This window comes from Ornithorhynchus anatinus, chromosome 1 (genome assembly GCF_004115215.2).
Source record: "Ornithorhynchus anatinus isolate Pmale09 chromosome 1, mOrnAna1.pri.v4, whole genome shotgun sequence".
Classification (NCBI taxonomy): Eukaryota; Metazoa; Chordata; class Mammalia; order Monotremata; family Ornithorhynchidae; genus Ornithorhynchus; species Ornithorhynchus anatinus.
Genome location: NC_041728.1, coordinates 4,013,801 through 4,033,673, shown reverse-complemented (window position 1 = coordinate 4,033,673; position 19,873 = coordinate 4,013,801). Strand labels below are relative to the sequence as shown.

The 19,873-nt window shown below is 48.4% G+C and overlaps 1 protein-coding gene across 2 annotated transcripts in view; it reads right to left on the bottom strand.

Moving 5' to 3' along the window:
* The window catches only part of ARL15 (ADP ribosylation factor like GTPase 15), a 389,668-nt gene that overhangs the window by 231,383 nt on the left and 138,412 nt on the right, over positions 1-19,873 (bottom strand). For both annotated transcript variants that reach the window (XM_029066937.2, XM_039910995.1), the window contains 2 exons: positions 19,052-19,196; positions 2,491-2,550 (listed from right to left, as the gene is read on the bottom strand). In XM_029066937.2, coding sequence (XP_028922770.1) covers positions 2,491-2,550; positions 19,052-19,196 — 205 coding nt within the window. The remainder of the gene's footprint in view (positions 1-2,490; positions 2,551-19,051; positions 19,197-19,873) is intronic.

Below are 19,873 nucleotides of genomic sequence, written 5' to 3'. Positions count from 1 at the left end.
CTGTCACTGATTCTCCTCACCTATCCCGTCCAGAGTAACTGCGGGTTGGAGCAGAGCTTCGAGACGAGGAGACGGGCCACGTCCCACAGTTCTGTGGTGTGGGATCTTGTCTGGCCACCTGATATTAAGTCCAGCCCCTGACGCTGATGGACCTGCCCGAAGAGTCGGTCGGGCCGCCAGGATGAGGTGCGCGGCTTAGTGGTTAGAACACAGGCCTGGTAGGCAGAAGAACCTGGGTTCTAATCCTGGCTCTTCCACATGTCTACTGTGCGACCTTGGGAAAGTCACTTCACTGGGCCTCAGTTCCCTCTTCTGTAAAATGGGGATTAAGAGAGCTAGCCCCATGAGGGACAGGGGCTGATTAGCTCATATCTATCCCAGAGCTTAGAACAGGGGTTGGCACGTAGTAAGTGCTTCACAAGTACCACAGCCGGAGAGAGGATCAGTCAGTATTTTTTTGGTTTTTTTAATGGCATTTGTTAAGCGCTTACTACGTTCCTGGTATTGTATTAAGCGCTGGGGTTGATGTGGGCTGAACAGGTTGGACACAGTCCCCATCCTTCACTGGGCTCACTGGCTTAATCCCCATTTGACAGATGAGGTAACGGAGGCACAGAAGAGTGAAGGGACTTGCCTAAGGTCACATGGCAGACAAGTGGAGGAGCCGCAATTAGAACCCAGGGCTTTCAGGTCTGCGGACCTTCAGCTGGGTCTGAAGCGTCACGCCAGGCTGCCGGCCCCCTCGGTTTGACAGTCTCTCGGAAGACATGCTGGCCTTCTGGATTCTCTTTTCTACTTTCTTAGTTACTGCATTGGGCAGTGAAACCCCACGATATCTCCCCTAATTCCTTGATCGGTCATCTCATCCTAAAACCTTGGCACATCAGAACTAAATAATAATGACGATGATGAGAAATATAATAACAATTAATAATAAAATGACTTGTTGAGAGCTACTCTGTGCCAAGCACTGTACAAAGCGCCGGGCTAGATACAAGTTAATCACGTTGGACGTAAACCTTATCCCACACGGGGCTCACTGTCTACGTAGGAGAAATCATACACTTCTTCAAATGTTTTTCTACTAAAAATCATTGCAGGTCCTTGAGCGTGAAACTTGTTTTATGGATCGTTACAAGCCGGCAATTCTGTGCAATGACCCATCCTTCTAATTCTGGGCCCCAGAGAGGAATTCATTGTGGAAAAAAAACAAATAACTAAAAAGGACGGGGGATTATTTTTGCGTTTTCCAAAGTCCTGAAAATTTAGTGAAACTAATTTGAACCGATTGCTAATCGTAAGAATAGTAATAAAGTATACGTAGGGCTAGAATAGGACACTAAAGAACTCTGAACTCTTTCACGATGGCAAGCAGTTTATGAAACAAGGTGTGAGCAGCGTCAGGGTGATAGGAATAAAATAATTCACCTAAGGTTGCTTATGGAGCCCTGATAGTTTAAAGGTGCTATCATAAAATAAAATAACAAGAAAGAAAGAAAAATCTAACACAGAGATACAGCTAAACTAGGCACGGCAACTCAGAACACTCCCAACTTTGTCTTCGCTGTCGTAAGCGTTTACCCCCTCAACGTAAGAGCAGTGGATAAAAACGGCAACTGATTAAATTCCTAAAAGCATTAAGGTTTTAAACGACGTCAAGTTTTTCAAACATCTTTTCCAAAACAAGCCATTTTATGCTGAAGAATCGTCGAAGGGGAATTACCAGCATCACAGCATCAAATCATTACAGGGTTAAAAGAACTTTCCCCCAGAATTTTCAAAGATACCTTTAAGCTCCCAATGAATGACCGAGGATTCAAAAGGAATTTTTTAAAGTCTTTGCTTTTAGATGGCTAAGCAGGTTCATGGAACCAACTGATTGCATTGTGAGCCCAATTCTATTTACATGAGTTAAGACCTTGATTGACACAACCCAGCAAAAATTGTGCGAAACAAGAGAGAGTCATCAAAGGCAGGGTGATGTATGGCTCTTGGTCCAGCCTATCCAATAAAAGTTCTTAGCCAGCAAAGCCACCTATTGGCAAAGATTTATTATTGGAGAGCAAATGCATTCAACAAGGGCTCTCACGCAGTAAATATTCCATAAAAAAGAATAATCCCCAAATATGTTTTCTGGCTCAGCATAAAGTACGACTTTCCTTTCTAAAGACTTCCATGAACCCATAACAGTCTAATAATTCCCATTGAAGAATAATTTCATTAAAACTTGGAACGGGCATAATGGCGGCTGTGCTAACATGTGTATGCATTTTGGCACCCGGGTGTACGATCGGAGTTTAAAACTAAGAAATGTCACGTTTTTCTTTAATGAAAAGCAAAGAACACGCAGAGAAGCGTTATCCACAATAACTCAAAGTGAACATGCTAAAAGGATCATTTATCCCCCTTTTCAAATAAATGCAATGTGGACAAGCTAGCATTAGGTTTAGACATGAGTGGTTTTTTTTTAAAAAAAAAAAGAAATAATACCTCCGAGTTCTTTTACATTCAAGATGGCATTCTGGAATGGAACTGCTTTTATACTAAAACCTAAAATCAGAAAGCAGAGTAAAAAAAAAAAGCGTTAGTAGCATATCAGACAAAACTAAATTTCCAGTTGATTCCACAAAAAACTTTCCCCTCGCAGTTCAGAAATTCTCTCGAGTCGCACATTTCCATTTAAGTAAATGAAACCATTCTGCTGATCGCTCAGATGAATGAATTATACTGTAGCTTCCTTGAAGTTCTATAATCCCTTCAAGATGTTTCAATTATCACCCTTAGAGCAAATAAAGGTCCCAGTTTGGAGGTTCAAGATACCTCACGGGAAAATACGGGGGGAAAAAAAAACCCACACTGCAGCTTTAGAAGCCCAGAACAATGTCCACTGAGATATTGTGCGTCTTTTATTTACACCCACTTGAGGGTAACACGCACCGATAACTCCAAGCCAGATGGCCTGAACCATCAGTCCCCTAAAATACGACACTGACGGCGGTAACTGCATTTGTTGCTCTCTACTCGCCCACATCAAGCCCACCCTTCCTTGTTTTCCTACAAGGAAATTATGACTATTTGGACACCACCAATAATTTTAGGGTCAGGAAGGAAAGGGAATCACACTTGCTCTCAGAGGTTCCTTTGCTGTTTTGCTGTTGGAAGCAGTCAGAGAGAACATAGCGGCCCAAGGTGATTTAGGTTACTCAGGCTAATGCTCCACCACTGAAAAGCTTATGTGTGCATCCTTATTTGGTTTAATAATAGTTTTAGTGATCAAAGCCCCAAAGCATCATAGCCTCGGTCTAGTGAGTAATCTGTACTCGTTGAAGTTTCAGAGAGGAGGACCGAAGCAGGGAGTCGTCAACTTTTATCCGGTTGCTTTGCTAAAGCATATCTGTGCCTACAGGCAGGCTTTGCCAGGTGTCTGGCCTCTGGGAAGTCAAAGAAAAAAAAAAACAAAAAAAAAACCCAGTGCCAATCACGGCAATTCTACTGGCAGCAGAAGTTTGCCTGCAGGATAGCTGAAAGTTTAGATGTATGTACCTACCTCAACCGAGGTGCTAAATGGATTAACAAAATAAGCTTGTGAAACTCTCGAGTGATATGTAAATATAAACTAAGAGTTTTAGCAAATATGGGGCAGGACAATACACCTAGAGGCTTACAGTTAAGACCAGCTCCAGCTCTGGACTAAGAAAGCAAAGGACACACCAGCGATATGTAGATGATTATAAGAATAATGATGGTATTTAAGCACTAACTATGTGCCAAGCACTGTTATAAGCACTGGGGGAGATACGAGGTCATCAGGTTGTCCCATGTGGGGCTCACAGCCTTAATCCTCATTTTATAGATGAGGCAACAGAGGCACAGAGAAGTTAAGTGACTTGGCCAAAGTCACACGGCCAACAAGTGGCGGAGCCGGGATTAGAACCCCAAGCCCATGCCCGTGCTCTTTCCACTGAGCCACAGTGCTTCTCTTATCCCTCCTGGTATCAGCATGATCTAAGTATGCTTTCTTTCTAAAATGCTGTCCATACTCAGGCATTTTTAGAAAAGTGATTTAATAATAATAAGAAGAACAATAATTATGGTATTCGTTAGGTGTTTACAATGTGCCAGGCACTGTTATAAGTGCTGAGGCAGACACAAGATAGGCGGGCTGGACACAGTCCCCGTTCCATATAGGACTCCCAGTCTTAATCCCCGTTTGACAAATGAGGGAAGTGAGGCCCAGAGAAGTGAAGTGACTTGCCCAAGGTCAGACAGCAGACAAGTGGCGTAGCCAGGATCAGAACCCATGACCTTCTGACTCCCAGGTCCGTACTCTAACCACTAGGCCATGCTGCTTCTTAGTGGGTGAGACACGGACTGTCACTTCCAGTGGTTAGACTGTAAGCCCGTCTAAGGGCAGGGACTGTCTCTATCTGTTACCGATCTGTCCATTCCAAGCGCTTAGTACAGTCCTCTGCACATAGTAAGCACTCAATAAATATTAATGAATGAACGAATGGTTCATCAATTTGAGAAACCATCAGTTGTGCTGAGTTGTGGCAGCGATTTGTAATTCAAACACTTTTGCAGATGACAGGCTGAAACATTGAGGTTATTCAATGGGTCAAAAAATGGAGAGGACATTCTTAATCATCCACCTCTATGATTAACAGGGTTGGTAAATTCTCCTGAATAATCCTGGAAAGCCACAGGGAACCTGTACCTGGAGGAAAGAGTGAAAAGGTTAAGATTTGAGGATCCTATAAGAGCGCTCTCCCATCCTCCCACAAGCAAAGGCAAACACGAGTGGGAACAGGAAGCTACATGGCCTAGAGGAAAAAGCCTGGGCCCGAGAGGCAGAGGACCCGGTTCTCCTCCCGGCTCCGCCACCTATCTGCTGTGTGACCTTGGGCAAGTCACTTCACTTCTCTGGGCCTCAGTTACCTCATCTGTAAAATGGAGATTGAGACCGGGAGCCCCATGTGGATCATGGAGTGTGTCCAACCGGCTTGACTTGCATCTATCTCAGCGCTTAGTCCGGTGCCTGGCCCATAGTAAGGCCTTAGAAAATACCAAAAACAAATTAAAAATTAAAAAAAAAGGGGGAAGGAGAAAAACCAGAGAAGAGCCACCACTGCAGCAAGGAAGACCTAGCCCGGGGGAGGTGCGGAGATCTTGGAAGCAGATTCCGGCTACGTAATACAAGTGTCAGTGTAAGAAAGCAAAACCGAGCTGCAGCTGCCATTTTGATTCTGCAAACAGAAAAAAAGAGACAAGAGAAAGGATGAGGAGGGGGGAAGCCCGCATAGGGAATGGGTATCAAGTCTACGCCAGGATCGATGCAAATAGCTTTCTCTGACCTCCTCCAAGTCTGGGGATACGACCTCCATCAACTCTACATCAGGGATCTCCACAACGTTCATCGCTGGAAAGGAAGGTTGGCCATCTCTCTGTATTCCTATTTCCACGTGTGGGAGTGGAGTTTCTCCACGTCCACCCCGGATCCACGGAAGGAAGCGGCCGTGGTTTCGGGCATGGTGGCCCATCAGTCTTCTGCTTGCCCCTGTGCCCATGGCTGACTCAACGCCCCCTTGGTGGGGACGGGATCTGAACTGGCAGAGAGCCCGTGAAGCCGGGTAAGATGGAGGGAGGCGGTTTCTCCACAATGTGGTCTACTGGGATGGGGAGTTTGAACTACAACCCTGATTTTAACAGAAGCTTTTCATCTTTGAGGAGATTTTCACAAACAGTCCCTAGGTGAGCCAACATTTCTATCCCCTTTGTACCCAGTGGAAATGAAAATGTTCCAGCAAATCAGGCCAAGAAAGTTCTTGGGGCGTGTGGGAGGTGAGACAGGATCAAAACCATGGCTTTTCAGCCAATGGTATTTTACACCCCTCTTGCTGGTGTTCGGCCATGTTTCCTTTACCAAGGAAGGATTAGGGCAATCTGATGACATTTTTCTTTAATTTAAAAATGTTGTTGGCCATTAAAGGGCTAAACGGTTATCGTTTTCGTTCTCCCTTTGGAGTACATCAGGGAATGGGGGGGGGGGGGGGGGGTAATGTCTCACCGGGACATTCTCAGGGCATAGCTTAAAGGCGCTGAGTTGAGGGTCAAACTAAGAAATAGGTGAGGAGGGGAAGAAGTAGAAACTACTTTTTTATGGTGTTTTTAAGCGCTATGTGCTAGGAACTGTACTAAGCACTGGGGTAGATACAAGACAAGCAGGTTGGACACAACCCATGTCCCACGTGGGGGCTCACGGTCTCGATCCCCATTTTACAGATGAGGGAACTGAGGCCCAGAGAAGTAAAGCGATTGGCCCAAAGGGTCATTCACAGCCGACAAGCGGTAGAGCCGGGATTAGAACCCAGGTCCTTCTGACTCCCAGGCCCACACTCTATCCACTAGGCCACACTGTTTGTTCCTGTAAAGGTAGCTGGGTTTGAGAGAGAATCATCCAGTCAGCCAAAATATTTACTGAGCGCTTACTGTGCACAGAGCACTGTACTAGATCCTTGGGAGAGTACAACAATATATCAGACACACTTCCTGCCCACAATGAGCTTACAATCTGAAGGGAGAGACAGACATTAATGTAAATCAAGAAAATTAGAGATATGTACATAAGTGCGATGGGGCTCGGAGGAGGGACGAACCAAGGGAGCAAGTCAGGGCACTGCAGAAGGGAGTGGGAGAAGAGGAAAGGAGGGCTTAATCAGGGAAGGCCTCTTGGAGGAGATGTCTTCAATGAGGCCTTGAAGAGGGAGGAAAGAAGAAAGGAAGGAAGCAGAACCAATCTGGCCTCCTAGAGTTGGAAGTCCTGGCATTTGTCTGCTGTATGACTTTAGGCAAGTCACTTCACTTCTCTGGGCCTCGGCGGCCTTATCTGTAAAATGGGGATTAAAACTGTGAGCCCTATGTGGGACAGGGACTCGGTCCATCCTTATTATCTTGATTCTACCCCAGCGCTTAGAAGAATGCGCGGCACGTAGTAGGCGCTTAATAAAAATAATAGTAATTACGATACTTGTTATTGGCCACACACTTCCCCGGCATAGGACTTCAAGGGCGTATCGCAACGTTAGTTGGGATATTCTTGAACCTCCGGGGTGACAACCGGAATCTCGCCTCTAGACTGTAAGCTCGCTGTGGGCAGGGAACGTGTCTATCTTCGTATTGCACTCTCCCAAGCGGTCAGTACGATGCTCTGCACACAGTAAGCGCTCAACAGATACGATCGAATGCGTGAACGGTGTAAAATATCAGAGCCCTTCAGATGCTGGAAAATGCTGCCTGGCTCTAGCTCCAACTGGTTGACAAGGGACTCATTTCCCTGGTACATGTCAACAAAAAACAGGAAGACCTGACCCAGCCTGACTTCAGGGAAACTCAATCTCCCAAGGCAGGTTTTACAGAACGCAAGCCCGACCCAGGAGGCTCGGTGGTTTGGCTTGTCATCCGTGGCCTGACAAGCCAACCGTGGTCTGACAAGCCAAAGAGGCGGAGGAGAGCATTCAAGAGCTGGTCACCTTTTCATCAAGGGCTTTGAAGCTTGAACTTTAAAATTAGTAATGAAAATATTGAGACGGTTCCCGACAGTCAAACTGGCTCCGATTATAAGGCCCCTTGGAGTGATAAGCCGACAACGAAATCTGGCAGGAGGTTTGGGAGGGGTGAAAGAAGGCGGTTCGCTCTTAAATGGACCCGGGTTACCATCGGAAATCAATGTGGTGATATTTTCCCCTTGTGGTTGGCTGTGCCTTGCCAAGGGGATTCATCTGACTTCCAGAAAGGGCCGGGGTGAAGCTACAGGGGGCCTCTGCTTTTTCTGACTGGAGCCCTTGGCCACTGAACCTATGCATTTTTCTAGCCAGCCCAACATCCAGATCATCTCAGCAGCAGTACGCGCAAGAGACGAACGGAGTGCAGGGAAGAAAGGTAGTGGGAGGCTTATGGAGGGGAGAGGAATAATAATATTTATGGTATCTGTTAAGCGCTTACTATGTGTCAAGCACTGTTCTAAGCCTTGGGGTAGATACAAGGTAATCACTTTGTCCCACCTGGGGCTCACAGTCTTAATCCCCATTTGACAGTTGAGCTCAGGCACAGAGAAGTGGCTTGCCCAAGGTCACACAGCACAAGTAGAGGAGCCAGGATTAGAATCCACGTCCTCTGGGTCCGAAGGCCAGGCTCCTTCCACTAAGTCACGCTGCTTCTCACGGAAAACAGAGGAAAAGAGGAGCCAGAGGTAGAGACCGGGAAGAAAAGACCTAAAGGAAAGGTCTCCCGACCTCTTGTCCCTTATGCTTATTTTAAAAACGCTACAAGACATCTTTTTTAATTATGAAAACAATTCTGGAGACTTTAACGAACTAATTCCCCTTTCCCTTTTAACCCATATTTAGCAGTGATTGGAAGTCGAGGCGGCAGGTGCACGTGGGGAAGCAGTGAGGCCTCGAGGAAAGAGCACGGGCTTGAGAGTCAGAGGACTTGGGTTTAAATCCCGGCTCTGCCACCTACCTGTTGTGTGACCTTGGGACGGTCACTTAACTTCTCTATGCCTCAGTTCTCTCATCTGTAAAATAGGGACTCATCGCCTGTCTTTCCTCCAACTTAGACCGTGAGCCCCAAGTGGAACAGGGTCTGAGTCCAACCTGATTAACTTGTACCTACCCCAGTGTTTTGTTCAGTGCCCGGCCCATGTAAGGGCTAAACAGATACCATTATTAAAACACAAAAACCAAAACCAAAACCAAACTGCCTGCAGGCTCAGACTTTAGTACCCTGAATCTACCCAGCACTTAGTAAGTTTGGCACACAGTAAGTGCTTGATAAACGTTATTATCGTTATTATCTTTGCAAAGAGTGCAACCTACAGGGCTTTGTTGGGGTATACTGTATGGATTGTCACATTTCTTTTCTGAAAATCCTCTTCTCCCTTTCTCTCTTGTCCATACATTCAGACATATCCTGGGTTATGGCAAAACGGACAGTGCACGGGCCTGGGAGTAAGGAGGTCGTGAGTTCTAATCCCGGTTCTGCCACTTGTCTGCTTTGTGACCTTAGGCGAGTCACTTCACTTCTGCCTCAGTTACCTCATCTGTAAAATGGGGATTGAGACTGTGAGCCCCATGTGGGACAGGGACTGTGTCCAACTTGATTAGCGTGTATCCAGCCCAGGGCTTAGTACAGTGCTTGGCACAAAGTGCTAAACAAATACCATTATTATTATTATTATTAGCACCAACCCATTAGATGCGTACTTTAGACTCTTAGTCCCATGTGGGAGTGGGATCACATCAACTATGTCTATTACATTTTACATTCCCAAGTGCTTAGTACAGCGCTCAGCCCACAGTAAGAGCTCAAAAAGCAGTGCGGTCTAAGGGATAGATCCCGGGCCTGGGAATCAGAAGGACCTGGGTTCCAATCCCGGCTCCGTCACCTGTCTGCTGTGTAACCTTGGGTAAGTCACTTCACTTCTCGGGGCCTCAGTTTCCTCCGCTGTTAAATGGTGATTTCGACTGTGAGTCCCATAAGGGACAGGGACTGTGTCCAACCTGATTAATTTGCATTCACTCCAGTGCTTAGAACAGTGCCTGGCACATGGTAAGGACTTAAAAGATACCTTTAAAATAATGAGTAAATAAATAAATAGCACCGACCGACGTGCACGCTAGGAATATAGCCTGCATTATTTGCCTGATCATCTCAGCACATGAGCACCCGGCCCTAGCCTTAGGGTCAATCGCTGTGGGTTTGTGAAGATCCTCCCTAGCAGGGTCTGGCCCAATTCCTCCCCATTTCCTTCGCTCAAATCCCCTTTTCCTCATTCCCACCACCCCCTCCAACTATGCTTCCGTATTGTTTTCTTCTTTTTACACTAGCTATGGGAAGCAGCGTGGCCCGGTGGATAGAGCACAGACACGGCAGTTGCAGGATCTGAGTTCTAATCCGGGTTTCACCAATATTTACTTCTCGGTGCCTCAGTTTCCTGTCAACTGGGCATGCGATACCTGTTCTCCTTCCTACTTTAGGTCGAGAGCCCCATGTGGGACAGGGAACTGTGTCCGGCTTGATTAACCTGTAGCGACCCCAACAATTAAAGCAGTGCTTGACATAGTAATAATAATGGTTTTTGTTAAGCACTTACTATACCCCAAACACTGTTCTGAGCTCTGGAATAGATACAAGCTCATCAGGTTGGGCACAGTCCCTGTCCCACATGGGGCTCAGACTCTTAATCCCCATTTTCCAGATGAGGTAAGTGAGGCCCAGAGAAGTGAAGTGACTTGCCCTAGGTCACACTTCAGACAACTGGCGGAGCCGGGATTAGAACCCAGGTCCTGTGACTCCCAGGCCTGTACTCTATCCACTACGCCACGCTGTAAGTGCTTACTATGTGTCAGGCACTGTTTTAAGAGCTGGGGTGGATAGAAGCAAATCAGGTTGGACACAGTCCATGTCCCACATGGGGCTCACAGCGTGGCTAGGGAAGCAGCGTGGCTCAGTGGAAAGAGCCTGGGCTTCGGAGTCAGAGGTGAGGGGTTCGACTCCCGGCTCTGCCACTTGTCGGCTGTGTGAGTGTGGGCAAGTCACTTCACTTCTCTGGGCTTCAGTTACCTCACCTGTAAAATGGGGATTAACTGTGAGCCTCACGTGGGACGACCTGTTTACCCTGTATCCCCCCAGCTCTTACAACAGTGCTCGGCACATAGTAAGCGCTTAACAAATGCTAATATTATTATTATTAATCCTCACTTCACAGATGAGGTCGGTGAGGCCAGAAAAGTGAAGTGACTGCCCCATGGTCACACAGCAGACGGTGACGGAGCCGGCATCGGACCCCGGGTCCTTCGGACTCAGAGGTCTGAGCTCTATCCATTAGGCCGCGCTCCTTCCACACGGCAAGCTCTAAACAAAGACGGCTAAAACAAAACACCCCTCAACAAAAACGTAAGGACAGCTGATGCCACCTTAAGCCACCACTGCCCTCTCCATCATCCCGTTTCCTGGGCTGCGGTCTGGCATCCTGTGGGAACGGTGTTAGGGATGGGGCCAGGACGGAGGAGGGGGTTGGAGGATCCCAGAACTGCACCCTCTTCCCCTCGTCTTCCACTGTCACCACCTTTGCTCCTGTCCAACTCCTGAAGGCTAATCTTCCCCAACTTCTCTGAGAGGAGAGCGCTTTGAATGTATCCATTTCTTTAGAGTTAATGCCTTGGAACGAAACAGAGGCAGAGACGAAAAACCCTGGGAACGCATTGTTCCATGAGCGTGTTACCAATAAGAGTGACCTTCAGGCCAGTTAAATTTTAGTTCCGTGGAGTTTGTACGGCCCGAAAGGGACAAGTAAATAAGGACGCGAACGACTGATCTCCATCCAAGTCTATGGCTCCGGAATTCCCGGTCACCCGTTTGGCTGCCGGAATTTTCCGCCCGGTGTCCGAACGCCGGGGCTGAAGACGGTGAGCTTCTGATGCCCGAGCGACACGATCCGCTCTCTCCGGCCGCCGCTGCCCCTTCCTGTTACCCGAAGGTCAGCGACGCCGGAGGGTAGGCCCGTGGCCGCCCCCCGGGGGGAAGGGGGACGGTGTGGTTTAGTGGGTAGAACCCGGGCCGGGGAGTCAGAAGGACCTGGGTTCTGATCCTGGTTCCGCCAGGTGACTGCTCTGTGACCTCGGACAAGTCACTTCATTTCTCTGGGTCTCGGCTTCCTCATCTGTAAAATGGGGATTGAGAGTGTGAGCCCCCCGTGGAACAGGGACTGCGTCCAACTTGTATCTACCTCATAGTTCGGAGCAGCGCTTGGAACATAGGAAGCGCTTAACAAGTACCATTATTATTATTACTATTAACAGACTCTCCCTACATGGCCCGTCAGGAAGGCATCGAAATACATTCGCGAGAGCAGCTCTTGAGCCCAAGGATCCAGACTAATAATTATGGTAGCTGTTGAGCGCCTCCCTCTAGACTGTAAGCTCGCTGTGGGCAGGCAACGTGTCTGCTGTACTGTTCTCTCCCAAACGCTTAGTACAGTGCTCTGCACACAGCAAGCCCTCAATAAATATGATTGATCGGCTCTAAGCCAAGCACTGTTCTAAGCACTGGGGTAGATACAAGATATTCGGGTTGGACACAGTCCCTGTCCCACGTGGGGCTCACGCTCCGTTTCACAGATGAGGTAACTGAGGCCCAGAGTAGTAAAGTGGGGTTTGTGGTCCAGGTAGAAGAGAATAGGATTTGATCCCCATTTTACAGGTGAGAAAACAGACACGGAGAACTGCAGCGACTTGCCCCTGGTCACACAGCAGACAAGTTGGGGAGCCGGGAATAGAACCAGGTCCTCTGACTCCCAGACCCGAGCTCTTTCCGCTAGGCCACGTTGCTTCTCTATATGAGATCTCGCCCCAGGAGCTCTGGGCAATTAACAACTCTCCGTTAGTCACTAATGTCTGTCTCCCTCTAGCTCACTGTGGGCAGGGAACGTCTGCTCATTCTGCTGCACTGCGCTCTCCCGAGCGCCGCACCTAATAAGCGCTCAAAAAATACGATCGACTGATGGATCTCCAGGGTGGAAAACCGACCGTTGGCATAAAACCTCAAGGAGGCCAGTACCGATTTTCCTTCCCTTGAGTAAAACTGAATAGTTGTGATTTTTGCGTGGTGCACGGATGCCATAGATATTCTAGAGAGGGAACATTCCTAGAGCTGTAGTGAAAAAGATAGTTTCCTGTTTTGGGGCCGGCTTGGCTATTTTTATCATCACGTTAGGTCGGCAACTATTTTGCTTGGACTTGCGAATACAAACCACAAGCATTTGTGTGTGTGTGTGTGTGTAAATTCCCTGAGTCATTCGGCAGAATTGTTCCACGGCACCAACACCCTGGACCTGGACTGCGGATATGGCTTGCACTTCGGCCGTTTATTGATGCTTGGATCGTACTCTAGTAAGAGGTCTTCTAAATGGGATTGCAACCCTATAAAACAAAATGAATCTTCCAGCATTTATGGAGAATGCCACCGTCCAGATCCCGATCTAGGTTTTGTTCTATTAGCTATTTTAATTATCTTTTTTAATATGTCCTCCTTAGTTTTCACATTCAGTTCCATCTCACTAATCTACTGCATCACAGTCCTCTGGGTACAATGCTCCTTTCCTTGAGGTTTTGGCTCACCTCTTGTCCTCAGAGGAAAAAAAAAACTGAAAAGGCCTAGTTTTCTACCAAGTTTTTTGTGGCGGTGTAGTCGATAGATTCTTCTATGCCTTTAGATCTCTTCCCTCCGAAAAAGTTGGTGACTTTGTATATGCTTCACAGCCTCTAGACTGTAAGCTCGTTGTGGGCAGGGAATGTCGCTGTTTATTGTTGATCTGTACTTTACCAGTGGCTTAAGTATAGTGCTCTGCATAGAGTAGGAGCTCAATAAATATGATTGAATGAACGAATGAACAAATTCCTCGCGAGACCCTGACGTGAGGAAATCTACTTAAGTGCCCAATCCACAGGTTGGGGAAAGAGAGAAAGCCCCTTTATCCAGCTCCTCCTCCACTCGGGCAGATTCTGCATTCTGGAGGAATTCTTGGCCTGTGGATTAGACAATTTAAGCATCTTGAAATTTCTGGGAGAAACGGGCTGTACTTAATAAAAACTGAATGCAAACTCAATACCACCTCATCGGAAGAGGCTGAGGTTGCTTTTAAGGTGAAGGAGGCTTTGCTGGAATAATAATGGTATCTGTTAAGCGCTTACTACATACCAAGCTCTGTTCTAAGCACTGGGGCAATAATAATAGTGTTGATATTTGTTAAGCACTTACTATGTGCCAAGCACTGTTCCAAGCGCTGGGATAGATACAAGGTAATCAGGTTGCCTCATGTGGGGTTCACAGTCTTAATCCCCATTTTACAGATGAGGTACCTGAGGTACAGAGAAGTTAAGTGACTTGCCCAAGATCACACATCAGTCAAGCGGCAGAGCGGCATTAGAACCCATGACCTCTGATTCCCAAGCCCGGCTCTTTCCACTAAGCTATGCCGCTTCTGATATCTCCTTCCTTTTTAAGAAACCAACTCTTTGAGGTCCCTATCCATTCTTTCCTCCTCCTTAATGGTCCTCCCAACTGGAATTTCCTAAATTATTATCATTATAGTAATTCATTCATTTATTCAATCGTATGTACTAAGCGCTTAATGTGTGCAGAGCATTGTACTAAGGGCTTGGAAAAGTACAATACAACAATAAACAGTGACATTCCCTGCCCACAACGAGCTGACCGTCTAGTGGCGGGGGGACAGCCGTTACTACAAATAAATAAAAGTGTTAAGTGTTTACTATAAGTCAAGCACTGCTCTAAGCGCCGGGGCGGACACAAGTCAATCTGGACGGACGCGGTCCCTTGTCAATCAATCAGTGGTATTTATTGAGCACCTACTATACGCAGAGCACTATATTAAGTAATTGGGAGCACATGGGGCTCCCAGTTTAAGGTAGAGGGAGAAGAGACATTCCCAACCTCGTCAACTACAGCCCAATCTGAACCATCCAAATCATGGGACGCCATTACGAATATGAATGTGAGCTCCGCAAAGAATTCACAGACTTCTTTTTCGTTACGCCCACAATGGGCTGGTGTATAATCATCTCTGTTTGTAATGCCTAATACATAAGTGGAGTCAAAGGCCAAGAAAATCCACTAACCTAGAACATTAGCTCTGTAATAATCACAAATGGCTGCACTTCCCTACCGCGCCAATGAGCGGATGCTTTCCTCTTGCTCTTACGACAGAGCAGTGTGGCCCAGTGGTCAGACCGTGGGCCTGGAAGCCAGAAGGAACCAAGTTCTAATCCCCCAGAACAGAGCTCCAACGCTTAGAACGGTGTCTTGCACACAGTAAGCGCTTAACAAACGTCATCATTATTAATCCTGGCTCTATCACTCGACTGTGTGAGAACTGAGTCCCTTCAATTCTCGACGCCTTCTCTCCGCCGCTTGTCGGCCGGGTGACCTCGGGCAACTCACTTCACTTTTCTGGGCCTCGGTTACCTCATCTGTCAAATGGGGATTAAGACATAGAGCCCCATGTGGGACAGGGACTGTGTCCCACCTGATTTCCTTTCATTCATTCATGCATTCATTCTTTCACCCCAGCACCTAGAACAGTGTCTGGCACATAGTAAGCCCTTAACAGGACAGGCAGCGTGGCTTAGTGGAAGGGGCAGAGGCTTGGGAGTCAGAGGTCCTGAGTTTTAATCCCGGCTCCACCACTTACCAGCCGTGTGACTTTGGGCAAGCCATTTAACTTCTCTGTTCCTCAGTTACCTCGTCTGTAAAATGGGGATTAAAAGTGTGAGCCCCATGTGGGACAACCTGATTACCTTGTATCTACCCCAGCGCTTAGAACAGTGCTTGGCACATAGTAAGCACGTAGCAAATAGCATCCTTAGTAGTATTACATACCACAATTATAATTATTAACACCCTCTAGGGCTAGCCTCAACTCCATTCTCCACTCATTGTTCGATGGCTCTCAGATATGTTCCGTTCCGAGTAGGGAAATTCACTGCTCAAAATATTAAGGTGCGTCAAGTACCATGGAATTAAAATTCAATTACAAGAGAAACGTATTCTGGAAATTAACTTAGGTAAACCCGAAATGCAGCTATTAAAATGGAGGCAGTCTGCTGCACTGATTTGTCCTGCGATCGAAAACAATTCTGTGCTTCTTGAGTATTGTTCGTTTTTGACAAATGGAAAAAAAAATGAGTTTACTTCCAGGTTTTAAATAGTTTAATGAAACGATCATCAACCACCTACTGAGCAAAACACCGGACTAAGCACTAGGGAGAGCACAAGAGAGGTACATTCCTGCAAAATCAGCCCCTCCCGCTTGGGCAGAGCGGGACCCCCGGCCAGGTGGAGTTTGCAAAAGGAATCTGCTGGGGAGCAAAACCGAGCTTTTCACACGAAGCTATTGTTGGCAGGACTTGACCTGTGTTTGGCGAAGCTAATGTTCTTCAAGTCAGGTGACAAAAATTACACCGGACAGCCCGTCGATCATCGTGACAGATTACGTTCTGGACTTCTATAGCATTCAACTCTGCTCCCACCCCACAGTCCATCCAAAAAAACACAATCACACAGACACACACACAGACACGCACACACACAGCTCTTGTTGCCGCTCTAAGGGGCTTCAGGGCAGTTCCCAGAGTCCAAGCAGATGTAAGCAGCGTGACCTAACGGATAGAGCACCAGGCCTGGGAGGCAGAAGGACCCGGGTTCTAACGCCGGCTCCGCCACTCGGCTGCTGGGTGAACGTCGGGCAGGTCGCTTCACTTCCCTAGGCCTCGGTTCCCCCATCTGGAAAAGGGGGATTAAGGCTGTGAGCTCCACGCGGGACGTGTTCTGTGTCCAACCTGATTAGCCTGTAACTACCCCAGGGCTTAGAACGGTGCCTGGTACCAAGTAACTGCTAACCAAATACCATGATCAGCCTATATTTGATGCCCATAATAAATAATAATAACAACAATGTAATGTAATGTAATAATGTAATGTAATAATAATAATATCATCTATTTCCGTGTCCTCTTGAGTATTATCATCAGTACATGCCCGGCGAGGGCAGAGGTTGTCTCTATTGCCGAACTGGCCTTTCCAAGCGCTTAGTACAGCGTTCTGCACACGGTAGACGCTCAATGAATACGACTGAGTGAATGACTGAATGAATTTAGTATTAGACTATGTAATAATGTTGGTTTTTGTTAAGCGCTCACTACGTGCAGAGCACTGTTCGAAGCGCTGGGGGGGATACGGGGTCATCAGGTTGTCCCAGGTGAGGCTCACAGTCCCCATTTTACAGACGAGGTCACGGAGGCACAGAGAAGTGAAGTGACTCGCCCACAGTCACACAGCTGACAAGTGGCAGAGTGGGACTCCGACCCATGACCCCTGACTCCCAAGCCCGGGCTCTTTCCACTGAGCACTGGGTTACGTATCATATCATAGATCACATATATTATATACTCTATATTTATTCATTTATATTGTCTGTCTCCGCCCCGCCCCTCCAGATTTGAGCTCGTTGAGGGCAGGAATGGATCTGTTTATTGTTCTACTGTACTCTGCCAACGCTTAGTACGGTGCTTTGCACACGGGCTCTAAAAAGGCGACTGAATGAACGAACGCCCAGCCCACGGGGCACTCTGAGATCTGAGGTCCCGCCCACAGAGGAGCCACATTTTCCTTTTGAGCGTTAACCCGGTTAAAGCGGAGGCCCTCCGAGGGGATGACCACCCTGGGTCCAACCAACTGTCCAGGCAGTGGGTCTCAATCGCTGGGTCTCTGCAGGAGGAAACGAGCCAGCAGTAGCTGATGAAGTCGGTCATCGGCACAGCTGAAAACCGGCTCGGGACAGAGGACCACTTGAAACTGTTCCTTCAAGCTTCCGGGAATAGGATCTGGGGGTCGGACACGTAGAGCAGCAACGGGTGGGGGCGGCCCCCCCCTTTGCTGACGGCTTCACGTGCCCGATCACCCCTGGAGAGTTCCCCACCCAGTCTGCTCTGACAATCATCTTGTCCGTTAATAATAATAATAATGTTGGTATTTGTTCAGCGCTTACTATGTGCAGAGCACTGTTCTAAGCGCTGGGGAAGATACAGGGGAATCCCGTTGTCCCGCGTGAGGCTCACAGGTAATCCCCATTTTACAGATGAGGGAACCGAGGCACAGGGAAGTGAAGTGACTCGCCCACGGTCACACGGCTGACAGGTGGCAGGGCCGGGAGTCGAACCCGTGACCTCTGAGTCCGAAGCCCAGGCTCTTTCCACTGAGCCACGCTGCTTCCCCAAGCGACTTGTCCACGGCCACACAGGAGACGGGTCACCGAGCCAGGATCGGAACCCATGTGCCCCTGACTCCCAGGCCCGGGCTCTATCCACTGGGCCACACGCAGAGCACCGAACTCAGGGCTTGGGAGGGTACGACGCAACAGAGCGGGCAGACACGTTCCCTGCCCACGGCGCGAGGCCACGTGGCCTAGTGTTCAGAGCCCGGGCTTATCCACTTTTTAATCACCATTTTACAGATGAGGGAACTGAGGCCCAAGAAAGTGAAGTGACTTGGCTAAAGCCACCCAGCAGGCAAACGGCAGAGCTGGGATTAGAACCCAGGGCCTTCCGACTCCCGGGCCCATTCTTTATCTCCTTGGCCACGCTGCTCCTCTACCAGGCCACTAATAATAATGGTATTTGTTAAGCGCTTACTATGTGCCAGACGCTGTACTAAGCGCTGGGGCGGATACGAGCAAATCGCGTTGACACAGTCCCTGCACCACGTGGGGCTCACAGTCTCAATCCCCCTTTTCCAGATGAGGCATCTGAGGCCCAGATAAGTGAAATGACTCGCCCGAGGTCACAGAGCAGACAAGCGGCGGACCGAGATTAGAACCCACGACCCGTTCACTCCCAGGCCTGTGGTCTAACCACTACGCCATACCGCTTACCAGGGAGGGATGGTCGAGCGGAGAGGAGTGGGAATCCTTATGCCTCAGAGTAAACCCCTTCTGCTCGAGGAGAGAAAACTGGACCCCAGTTCCTCCACGTAGGCGTTACTTCTCTTTCCTGAGGCCGGCTCGGTCAATCTAGCCCAAGGCCACCACAAAAGGAGAACGCGAGGGAGCTATTCGACACGGAATTCAGTTCACACAATCGATTCCTTATTTACTCATTCATCCAATCAGATCGACAGAGCGCTTAGTGTGCGCAAGGCACTGTACTAAGGAGCTATTCGACACGGAATTCAGTTCACACACTCGATTCCTTATGTAGTCATTCGTCCAATCAGATCGACAGAGCGCTCAGTGTGCGCAAGGCACTGTACCAAGCACCTGGGCGAGCAGAATCGAACAACAAACGGACTCGTTCCCTGCCCACCATAAGCTCACGGTCTAGTCGGGGAGACAGACGTTGATATAAATAAATAAGAGACCACACGAGGCACCCAGAAAGAGGCCCAGGCCGAAACGGGAAGACGAGCATCATCGTACCTGTAGTTGCCACGATGTTCTCCGGGCTCTCGCTGCACAGCTGCGACAACAGGCTGGTCTTGCCCGAGCCGGTGAGGCCTATACACACCAGGTCGTACTCCGGGCGTGGAGGCGGCGGGCCCTTGCAGCAAAGTGCCCGAAAACACTGCCGAGAAATAAAAAAAATAATGCAGTTCTCTCACGAGGTGGAACCCAAAATCCCAGCCCGATTTTCTCAGTCAGATCCGGGCGATACGACTGCACTTTCTAGTAATTACTCACGGACCAATGGAAGCTTCGGGGGGGGAGCGATGCCTTACCCGACCCAAGACGCTCATTCGGTCGGCACTAGGCAGTGAGGCGGCATGGCCTAGTGCCAAGAACACCGGCCTGGGAGTCAGAGGACGTGGGTTCTAATCCCGGCTCTGCCGCGTGTCTGCTGTTTGACCTCGGGTAAGTCGCTTCACTTCTCCGGGTCTCGTTAACCCCACTTGTAAAATGGGGATGAAGACCGTGAGCCCCATGTGGGACAAGGACCGTGTCAAACACGATTAGCTTGCGTCTACTCCGGAGCAACGAACAGTGCTTGACGCAAAGTGAGCGCTCAACAAATCCCATCATCGTTATTATTACTGTCCGGGTTGTGAAGGGGAGGATTTTATTCGAACTCTGTGAGGAGCACTGCACTAAAGTACTTGGGAATACAGTTGAGTAGCGCTGTTGCCCATGCTTGTCCTCAAGGAATTTCAGTCCCCTGGAAGAGACAGGTACCCGAGTGGATAGAACCCGGGCCTGGGAGTCGGAAGGACCCGGGTTCTAATCCCGCCTCCGACCCTTGTCTGC